Here is an 11,301-nt window from a genome sequence, read left to right as displayed (position 1 = left end):
GCAGCCACCGCCGCGCCTCCAGCCGAGCCACCAGCAGCAGCAGTTTGCCCCTTCCTCCTTTCTCCTTCCCTTATTTCTCCTCCTCTTATTCTTGTTATTTTTTTTTTAATTAAAGTTTTGATCTTTATTAAAATTTTGTTTATGAATTATTATTATCATGGTTTGATTTTATACTTGGGTTATTAAAGTTTATAAATTTATGAGTTTCATCATGTTTAATTTATTTAATGAATTTTCAGATTTGGTTTAATTATAAATTTAGGGTTTAAATGTTGATTTTTCATGGTTTTAGGGTTTAAAACGTACTAATTAAATTATCTAATTATATTATATGTAAATTATGTTTAAGTTCAATTATTTTGATTATTAATAAATTTTCAGATTTTGTATCTTCTATTTTGAAGCCTCTAATTACGTTGAATTAATGTATTTTTAGGTTTTTAACACACTAAATTGCTATATGATGGCTTTTTCAAACAATTATACTTATGGGATTATTTTATATGCTTAAACCAAATTTTCAGATTTATTTTACCACTTTAAAGTTGCTGTAATTTATTATTAAACACTATATTCTCATGATTTTAACACCTAAACTTGTAGTTGGGATGTTGTACTATTAGTTTTGGCTAATTGGAGTAATTTAAGGACTTTATTTTAATGGTTTGAGAGGTTTTTAAATACTTTAGTATTGCTGTAATTTTAATTGCTTTGGTATTGATTTATTCTTTATTATTTGGTTTAGGAGAGGACTTTGTAGAAGGTGATTTCTAGTCTTTAAAGTGGCCAATCGAATTGTTTACTCAAGGTACGTACAAGTTACAAAACCTTGCTTTTAGGTGCATGTTTAAGGATGGATCGAGAACTTAGTATCATGTCTAGGGATGACTGGGTGAAATTGTTTGGTTATACATTGTGAATTTCATTTGATGTGCACTATTTCTTATTGCAATTATTGGTTATGTACTAATTATGCAAGGTGTGCTTAGAGGCAAAGGTATGTGATTGGTGAAATGATCTAATTATTACTCATTCATGATTTAATGAAATAGAATGAGTAAAGGAATGGTTCATGTCTTATAAGACAAGGTTAAGAGTTTGGGGTGCCTTATGCACTCAAGGTGTTTATACACCGAGGTAGTAAAGGAATAAATAATAAATGTTTCTTGCCACTAATAAATCAAGAATTGAAAGTGAAAAGTCGTTTTACTTGATTTAATTGATATTGGATTGATTGAATTGTTATGCATGTGAGTCATCACCAAGTCTAAACATGTAAATCACGTAAAGTGCAAGATGGATGAGCAATAAAACTCTGGATTGGTGCACTTCTGGAGTAATGACAATCAGGGGTTGGGGTACATGGGGTATTAGCCGTGTACTTTTCTCGAGGCCGTCTGATCTACGAGTCTCTTATTTCAAATACTTTTTTTTTAAAACTAGGAGTTAGGTGAGATCTCATACTAACTACGGTCACGGAGTCGCGCCCGTGGTCGTTGGATGTTTATTGATGTTTCCGAAAGGAGGCATGGGGTTTTTCTTTATTGATGTTCCAAATGGGACATGGGTTGGACAACCTTGTCTATTGCTAAATCCAATGAATAAATTGAAATGAGTTAGCTACTATTAGCTAGTGGAGTCTTAATAAATTAAATAATCGAGTCGTGTGTTGAGTTTGTGATTTAATGATGCATATGATTGATTATTAGTAGCATGTTAAGTACTTCCTTATTTTACTTTGCAGCTTGTATGTACTCAGTTTTGCTGATTGCGTGCTTTTGTGTGTGTGTCCTTCTTTGGTCATGGCCTTCGCCTTCCAATGACCCTGTGACGATCCAATTTTTACACTTGTAATATTGGGGAGCAGAATAACCACAGGTTCTCTCACATGCAGCATTCATCAGGGTTGTGGGATCTTGAGTAGAGAGTTGGTTGCTTATTTTCGCGTTCCTTGCAAGTTTGATTTTATTTAACTCGATTTTAATTGACACTTTTCCTCTTGGTTTAAGTTTGTTTTAACACTGAATTTTATTTACTTACTATTACTTTTGGGTTTTGAATAAGGGCCTTAAAGGTTCCAACTTGTAATACTTATTTTGATTTAAATACTTTGCTTTGAGGTTTATTTAAAACTGTTTTGGTTTTCCGCTGCTAACTTCTGAGATAGCCTTAACGTTTGAACACGTGGCGGTAGCACACCAGTAATTCTCTTGGATTTGTTCAGGTTATTTACAGGTTTCTCACAGGTTTTTAAGAGAGAATTATTGGGGTGTTACACGTGATGTACCGGTTTTTACTTTATTTTAAGAGAGCCATAAGGGCGGGGTAGAATCGATTCCCAGAAAAGAGAAGAAATGAAGAGGGAGGCATGAAGGAAGGGTTGGGGTTTATATATGGAGGGAGGGTTGGATTTGTTTTGGAGGGAAACTTTGAAGCCAAAAGTAAGTAAACCTAACCCCAGTTAGTTTATAAATTATATGTCATTAAACTTAACAACCTTTTTAATGTTTTAAAGTTTACTAGGTAACAAAAGTAAATTTTAAATAATACTCCATAGAAAGCTACCAAAGATAATCCATATAAAAAGGGGCTATGGATGAGAATTTCACTTTTATTTTAATCACATACTCCTATTTTAATTAATTATGTAATTAAGTGAACCACATGATTTATGAATTATTGGTTGCATTGATCTGAGCATTAATGGGGGCTCAAATAAGGGCTTGTGAGAAGACAATTTTTTTTGAAGGGAATATCAATTCATTATTAAGAAGTCATACATACGACATCTATAAAAGAGAATAAAAGATCATAAACAATTAATACAATGAAAATTGAATCAAATAACAATTGTAAATCTGTAAAACTACGATCGCGAGTGCGAGTGAGAATTGACATTGATAAATACCTTCATCTCTTGCATCGCTGTCCTCTGCAGCCTTCTTCTACAAGGGGCCTTGCGATCTTTAGTAGTTTTTGGATTAAGACTGATTCAATTAATAATTGTAGTCGTTGATCTGACAACCAATTCAACGCCGCACAAACCACCACCAACAAATTAGAACTTCCAATGACAAAAGAGAAATCATCTACACCGATCAAGACCATCGTAAGGATGGAATGCATTATTATAAGCGATTAAAAAGGGAATTTGAGGCTTATCACGGATCAATAAGGAACCAGTGGTACGGTAGCCCTACCAATATTCGATCACGACGAGGGAGACCAGGAGAAGGGAGAAAATTGAAAGAAAACCTAAATGACCGAATAAACCCTACAAAAACTAGGAAAACACCTTCTCAAGAAGAAACCTAGACTCTAGAGGGAACTATTAAGACAGTTTAACACCCCCAACCCCTGATTGAGGTGGAGTCAACTATCATGCTTAAATGTGGTGCATGTTAGTACGATGTATATGAGATTCCTTAAAAAGTACTATACACCTTATTGGTATATAATAACATCCTAATTCCTAGTTCCTACACTATTTTTTATTTCACAATTATTCAAATTAATCACAGCTATCCATAGTTTCATACTATTAAGAATCAAAGTACAGCTATTCATTCTATAAAAAAATGAGGTATTCATACTATTAAGAATGATTCAAAGTACAGCTATTCATGCAACAGTATAAAAAATGATTCAAAGTGCTACTATCCATACTATAATACTTCCTTCGTTCTTCTTTACTTAACCCTTTTTTTTTTTTTATCACATTTATCAATTTAAAATTTTAACGATTTTAATTTTCCATGAGTAAAAAATATAAAAGTTTTATATTATGATAGTATTTATTGAGATAAATTTATTAAAAAGATCTCACATGATGAATATGTTTTTCCTTACATATTATTTACAAAACACGGTCAAAGGAGGGGTGGTGAATATTGTAAAAGTCAAAGGGGGTCAAAGTAAAAAAAAAAAAACTTTTAATTATTTGACATCCAACATAAATAAAGACTTTTGACTTATAAAAGGAACATGATACGGAGTATTTGGGAGTCGTGTCGGGTGGATCATGAAATTCACAATTACACAAACAATGAAACAATAATAAATTGTAGAAATAGCAAGTAGTACATTAATAAAATGTAGAATTGAAGTGGCAAGTAGTACAATAATAAATTGTCTAAGTGGCAAGTAGTTTGGCCTATAAATATGCATGAAAATTATGAGCAAAATATAATCAAGCTACTAAAAAAGTAATTTGCTTTATTTCATCATAAAAATAACAAACGTAAAACGTGTTTGTGTTAATAAGTAGTGACGGAAAACTTAAAGGCAATGGTTCATTTGCCAAAATATGTTGCACTGAAAGCAACATATGGGATCGCACCATTTAAGTATTTGGGCGTAGAAGATGATGGCAAACTTGCTTATTCCACTGATAAAGTGGTGAGCGAGCGAGCCAAGTTTGCTGTAGAGTCTGCTGGTAATGGTATAGCCCATATTAGATCCTGCTATAACAACAAATATTGGGTCAGGTATCAATGCTATTCTTAACCTCTTTTTTTGGGACGATTATATAATGCACTTCTTTTTTTAAAAGTTTGGGCATATATACGTAGTACTTTGTATGTTAGACAACTAAAAAAAGCTTAAAGTGTAAGATCTTGTTTAATTTACCTTATTTCATACCTTATTACTTATTGTAGATCAAATAAGAAAACATAAGTTCAATTTAGATCATATCAGAAAAAGAAAAAAAAAAAAGGAAAAAAAAGTTCAATTTAGGTCATATAAAAAAAAAAAAAGTTCAGATCAGATCATATCTGAAAAAATAAGTCAAAACATACGGAGTACTTTGTTGTTTCATGTAAGATATTTAATTGCTTTAATTTCATAATTTATTACTTGCTCCATTTGCACTTTTAATTTTGCTCTATTTATTGGACATACTTTGCCTAATGTTAATTTGTGATTTACATTATATATATATATATATATATATATATATATATATATATATATATATATATATATGTATATATATATATATATATCAGAAAAAATAAGTTCAGATTAGGGGAAAATAAGTTTAGGTTAGATAAGCAAAAATAAAGTGAAAATGAATCAACTACACACCATGTGTCACACAAGAATGAGAGTGAGTAAAAGATATACGGAGTAGTTTTGAATATAATTGAAATGAGCACAATTATCAAATTAGCTTTAATTGAGGTTACAATTTTTTTTTCTTTTTTTTTTTAAATGCAGTAGGTACAAAGAAAAAAAAAATCCGCTTATGTTATTTTTTTTTAAATTTTTATTATTTTTTTTTAATATTCGCAAGAGCTCTATCAAACTTTTTAGTTTTTACTTAATGTGTCCCTTTTTATAGTTCCCATTTATAACTTTGACATTATGAAGAATCTTCTAAATTACTCTTAATGTATAGGACATAGCATAGTCATGTTGGGTCTCATTTGATTCATCTCGGTGATTAAATTATTAATATTCAATTGTTATATTTTTTTACAAATAAGCAACTAACGATATTTATGGTCAAAGTGTTGCATTTTCAAACGTGCATAGTCCAAATGAGAACTATTAAAAATTTGGGCCGATAAATTCGTGTCAACTAAATAGGGATGAATGCCTATTTAAGATTTTAGCAAACTAATTTAGATTTGTAGGCATTTACAGACATTATGGCGTTTTTTCATGATGCATTTAATCTGATTGACTTTTCTCGACATGATGCAAATTAAAAAGAAAAGTAAATGAAATGCTGAAATTATTTTTACAGATCATCTGAAAGCGAAAACTGGATAGTTGCAGCAGCAAAAGATCCGGTGGAAGACAAAACGGCATGGAATTGTACTTTGTTTAGGGCCAACGTTAGTGATGATGGCAAGACAGTGAAGTTTGTTCATGTTCAACTTGGAAAAACCGTAGGGAGACGTGACGTTGTTTCGGATCGTGAGATGTACTTGTGCTTGGAACCTCTTGCCACAGCTGAAGATGTATCTGCAGTGGTGGATTACGGATCATCAATTGTTGTGCTGCCCCAATATATTGCATTTAAGGACCAAAATGGTTTCTTTCTCAATACATATGATGTTGCTTCTGTAATTCAATTGGTCGCATTCTTACATAATGACGACATTGGACAGAAAGGAAATGTGTTTGAGATCTTTACTACTCGGGATGGCCACATTTATCTGAAGAGTGTTACTTTAGGTTTGTTTTGGAGAAACAAAACCGCAAAAGTTGAAGGTTTAATTTCCTGCTCTAAAGATTACAATGACGAAAATGATCCCACAGATACGGATATGTTATTTTCGGTGGTTAGACTTGACAAGGGTGTTGTTGCTCTACGTCATCTAAACACTAATAAATTCTTGGAAAGACGTATAATTAAAACAACTGAGCCTACAGCATATGGTTTACTTCCCGTGTCAGATACTACAACAAAAGATGCTCGGTTACAAGTGGTGGAACCCATAATGAAGCGAGAAGTGAATGTTTTCGAATTCCATCTTGATAGAGCTAGGATCTACGGTCGCAAGCCTCTCACGTTGGCTGAAGGAGTAGTCAATAACCCAACTGACCAAGTGCAAGACTACACACTTCAACTTACCTATACTAAAACTACGACTTCAACTTGGAATACTAGCAAATCATGGGCTGTGAGTACCAATGTTTCAATTTCTAGCGGCATCCCATTCATTGGAGACGTATCCATAGAAATTGGAGCTGAATACTCGGAGCAGTACGATATGGGAGGATCGATTGAGGAATCTGAGCAAGTGCAAAGCACTTTCACAGTCAAAGTGCCACCCAAGAAGAAGGCAATAGTAAGTGCTATAGCAACAAGAGGAAAGTGTGATGTTCCATATTCGTATGATCAGGTTGATCATATGTCTAACGGAGATATCAAAAGGACCACTATGTCCGATGGTGTTTACACCGGTGTTAATGCCTACCACTTCGATTCCGTTGTCCGCTACGAACCTATCTGATTCTTTCTTATCCATCAAACAACTATGTTTGCCATGTTAGTTGTTTCTTTCTTGCTAGCTGTATGTGTACTGTGTTTTACATGCATTTGCTCATTGTTTCTTTTTTTTTTTTTCAAATTTTCCGAATTTATTTCTTATTGCAATGTAATAATTGTGCACTTTCTTTGCACAACTGCCCCAAGAAATACGTTAGTAACGTTTTTATATATGCATGTATTAGGTTTTCCCCTAATAAAGAGAGCTTTATTTCTAATGATTTTTCTTATCCTTATAAGAGTATTATGCATGCTATTATTGTACTTACAACTCCTTTGATCAATATTGCTCTACTAAATGCATTTTATGTTCCTGTGTAAACTTGTTTGTCAGCTCTTTCAATCTCCCTTGGTCTAACCCATAATCCCTTACTAAATTACTCTTCCTAAAACCATGTTTAAAGTTTTAAACATTTAAGCGCATTGCCAACTCTTTCAATCACTTACAAAAAATATCATATTGCATGCTACAGAATATTTTATTTTCAGGGGTCGTTTGGTTCATTAAGAAAGTGTAAATTCCCATGAAATTTCAATTTGTAGGAAATAAATTCCATCATCAAATTCATGAGAATTCAATATTTCTACTTACCAGGGGGGGTAAGGTAAGTGAGTTCCCATGTTTAATGAGAAGTCAAAACTCCCATAAATTTTTATTGCCCCCATTTTTTATTTTTTGTGTCAACCAAACAAAAGGGCGAAAATGAAATTCATGGGAATTTTGACTTCCCACAAACGATGGTTCTAGCGTAGTCGTCAACTACGGACAACTACGGACGACTATGGTCGACTACACTAAGAGATTAGATCTAAACCGTTTATTATGTTTGCTGCTTAATCTTAGCCGTTGAATATTACATTTTTTTATAAATTAAAAAGTCCAATTTACACATCATTTAAATAATGACCAGTCAGCGACCAGTCAACAAAGTGTTGTTTGTTTTCTTAGAGGGTAATTTTTTTTCCCCAAATTATAATATTATAAAGTACTATCTAAATAAATTATAAAATTGATCTTTCTTCAATGGCGCAATTCATTTTTAACATACATATTAATGGGACATTTCATATTCAACCTCTAATCTTCATTATTCATCCAAAATTACCAAATTATATCAAATTAATAGATTTAATGTATAACTATCATGATTATTCTTCAATTTCACGTCAAACTAGCTTATAGTAGATTATAATCAATATGATTATCTTCGTTAATATTTTCATTTAATTAAGGAATCTTGTATTATATTATATCTTATGATTTCTTGTTTATTTAATTTTATTACACTTTTTTTATTTATCCACCATTGTTGAATATTGAAGCACTCAATATAAACAACAGGTCATTGTTGAAGGTTGAAGATCTCAAAGATAATAACTGTAAAATAGGAAGGTGGTCATATGATTTTAGAATAAAAAAAATAATAATAAATAAATAACATTGGTTTTAGAAATAATGAAATAGATTTTTTTTTTAAAAAAAAGAATAAAAAATAAAAAATTTACACCACTGATTCCGTGAATTGGGGATTTTGGGGGTGGAAGGGGGGGATAGCTTTCACTAAATTTATCCTAAACATACTTTACCTTATTTGAGGGATCCTAATATTCTTTACCAACAAATGATTTGTTACAATATTAATTACAATATATTTAAAAATTGATTTTTATACCAAATTTGTGTGTTAACCGTTAATTTTTTTAAATTTTGTTTTTATATAATTACAAATTTATGTTTATATTCATATTTAGATTTTTTTTTAACCAAGCTAATAAATTAAAAGATTTAACATAATGTAAATATTCAATTTAAGGTTTTGACCAATTAGCATAATTAATGGGAGATTCTACAATACATGACAAATACCGCTATATACTGTGAATGATAGAATTGCTTATGATTAAAACAAATTAAAAGAGAGGTATAATAGAATTGCCTATGATTAAAACAAATTAAAAGATAAAAATTGATCTTATTTCACTTAGCCTAATTATAGGTTTTTTTTTTTTTTTTTTTTTTTGAGGGCCTTAGCCTAATTATACTTTGTTTTTAGTTATTTTTATAATAGTTCTACCCTTTGGCAAAAAAGTTTCCTTACATAAAATACTCAATATAATGTGCAAATCAAAGCATTATTTCGTTACTCTAAACTGTAATATAGGTTGTCCCAAAAGTAACATATAGAGTACGATAAAGGACACACCAACAAAAAAATTTGTATAGGATTTACCTAAAGTATAGATATTTAATAAGGTTATATATATATAAAAAAAATAAATAAATAAATAAAAACACATGTTTTCTATGTGGCTGGCCACACTAGGCCATGTGGCCAATTGACACACATGTTACCCCTGACCGACCGACTAAATTCTCAAGTAACCCCTGGCTGACCGAGTAACTCCTCGCCTTTGAGTAACCCCTAACCGTGTAACCAGAGACCAATCAAGAAATCCCTGACTCTTGTCAAAAATAAATAAAAAATAATCCTTAACTGACTGTGTAACCCCTTGAGTAACCCTGAGCATCGAATAACTCCGACTACAGAATGTGGCTTGCCACATATGAAGTTCATCATAAAGGTGTCATTGTTAGTAAGTTGTTAAAATTGCAATTTAATATTAACCCCTCTTCATCATACCCTAACAAGGTGGGAATATCCACACATGATTTGGGATCACCCAACAAGAATTTAATTTGTATAAGTTCATGTTTCAATACTTTTGAAGGACTTGTTTGGCATCGTTTTTTTGTTTTCAGTTTTTTTTTTAAAACAAAAAACCAAAAACAGAAAACAAGAAAAAGGTGTTTCCACTTTTCTGTTGCTAGTTTTCAAAATTATCATAATCTTAATAAGTTTGACTAATTTTTGATTCATTATATGACATATATTATATGATTTTAAAAAACAAAAAACCAAAAAACAGAAAATCACAGTGATGCCAAACAAACCCTTATATTTAGGTTCATCGATTTAGTTTTTAAGAAATTATTGGATGGATTAAGCATTTCTACTAATTAATGGCATTACAAAATTGACAACAAATATATAAATCACTTGACATTACATTTTAATTATGATATTAATATTTAAGAGTGCCCAAATAAAAGTTAGGTCTGCCTAATTTTTATTGCTGAATAAATAGAATGACCGTTCCCAAATGCTAAATAATTGTTAGGCATTACTAAAATGTAAATTACATGATATTAATATTTAAGAGTGCCCAAATAAAAATTAGGTCTACCAAAATGCTATCAATTTAAGGTTCATTTTAGACAATCATAAGTATTTAAATAATTATACTGCTTTTCAAAAAAAAAAAAATATTATACTACAATGTGTAAGTTAATTGAAAAAATGATATGTCCACCAAGTAATTAAAAAACGAAATTTTATATGTAAAATGGCTTAGGCCGTCCTAAATAAATATTAGTTAATTCCAAATAAATCAATAATCAATCAATAACTATATACTAAAAGGCATATTAGCAATAACTTAGGTATATTAGCAATAATACATGTCATTTTCTGGCGTGTTCTTAATTTTTTGTTTTGTTTTGTTTTTCTTTTTTTGAAAGAAGAATATTATTTATACTTCGTAATAAATAGTCATACGACATCTAAAATAATAATAACTTTTACAATCAAAATCAAAATATATAACTTATTAGGTAGTCCCAAATGAATATTGGGCAATTCCATATTTTTATTTTTTTTTTTTTTTTTTTTTTTTTTTTTTTTTGTGAATAAGGGTAATTCCAAATATGGATTCCTTCTAAATATTAAATGAGATTTGATAAAAAAAAATGAACGAAAATGGAAGGAAAGCTCCCTTCACAAAATCCTTCCCATCCTTTCCTCTCAAAATTGGAGAAATTGAGAGAAAAGAAAGAAATTAAATATACCAAGCTTATAATTGGTTTTCTCTTCTCTTTTCTTCCTTTACTAATATCATATCAAACAATAAATTACTCTCATTTTTCTTAATTCCTTTACTATTATCAACCTAAACATATGTGTCAAAAAAAAAAAAAAAAAAAAAAAAATCAACCCAAACATTGGATGGGTTCAGTTATTTTTTTTTTCCCCTTTCCCTTCTATTCATTTCATTCTCTATTCTTTACTAATGTTGAACCAAATAAAGTACTAAATATTTTCATGTTGAATATGTATTTTGTAATATTTAAATGGGACCTCCCAATTAATAAATAGGTAACCTCAAATGAATAGGGTTTAATTAAATTGGATATACAACACACAAAACTATAAATTATATTGTTTATTTTAATTTTACAA

At 30.5% G+C, this 11,301-nt stretch overlaps 1 protein-coding gene across 1 annotated transcript; it reads left to right on the top strand.

Annotated features, from left to right (window-relative positions):
• Nucleotides 1-4,287: 4,287 nt before the first annotated feature.
• Nucleotides 4,288-6,968, top strand: LOC145609531 (uncharacterized). The gene is made up of 2 exons (XM_081664991.1): nucleotides 4,288-4,487; nucleotides 5,753-6,968. Exons 1-2 carry the CDS (start codon nucleotides 4,288-4,290, stop codon nucleotides 6,966-6,968), a joined length of 1,416 nt encoding a protein of 471 aa, XP_081521117.1.
• The last annotated feature ends 4,333 nt before the right edge of the window (nucleotides 6,969-11,301 follow it).

This window comes from Chenopodium album, chromosome 23 (assembly GCF_948465745.1).
Source record: "Chenopodium album chromosome 23, dcCheAlbu1.1, whole genome shotgun sequence".
In the NCBI taxonomy this organism is placed as follows: domain Eukaryota; kingdom Viridiplantae; phylum Streptophyta; class Magnoliopsida; order Caryophyllales; family Amaranthaceae; genus Chenopodium; species Chenopodium album.
The sequence above is the reverse complement of the archived record's forward strand: the minus strand, read 5'-3'. Positions and strand labels throughout refer to the sequence as shown.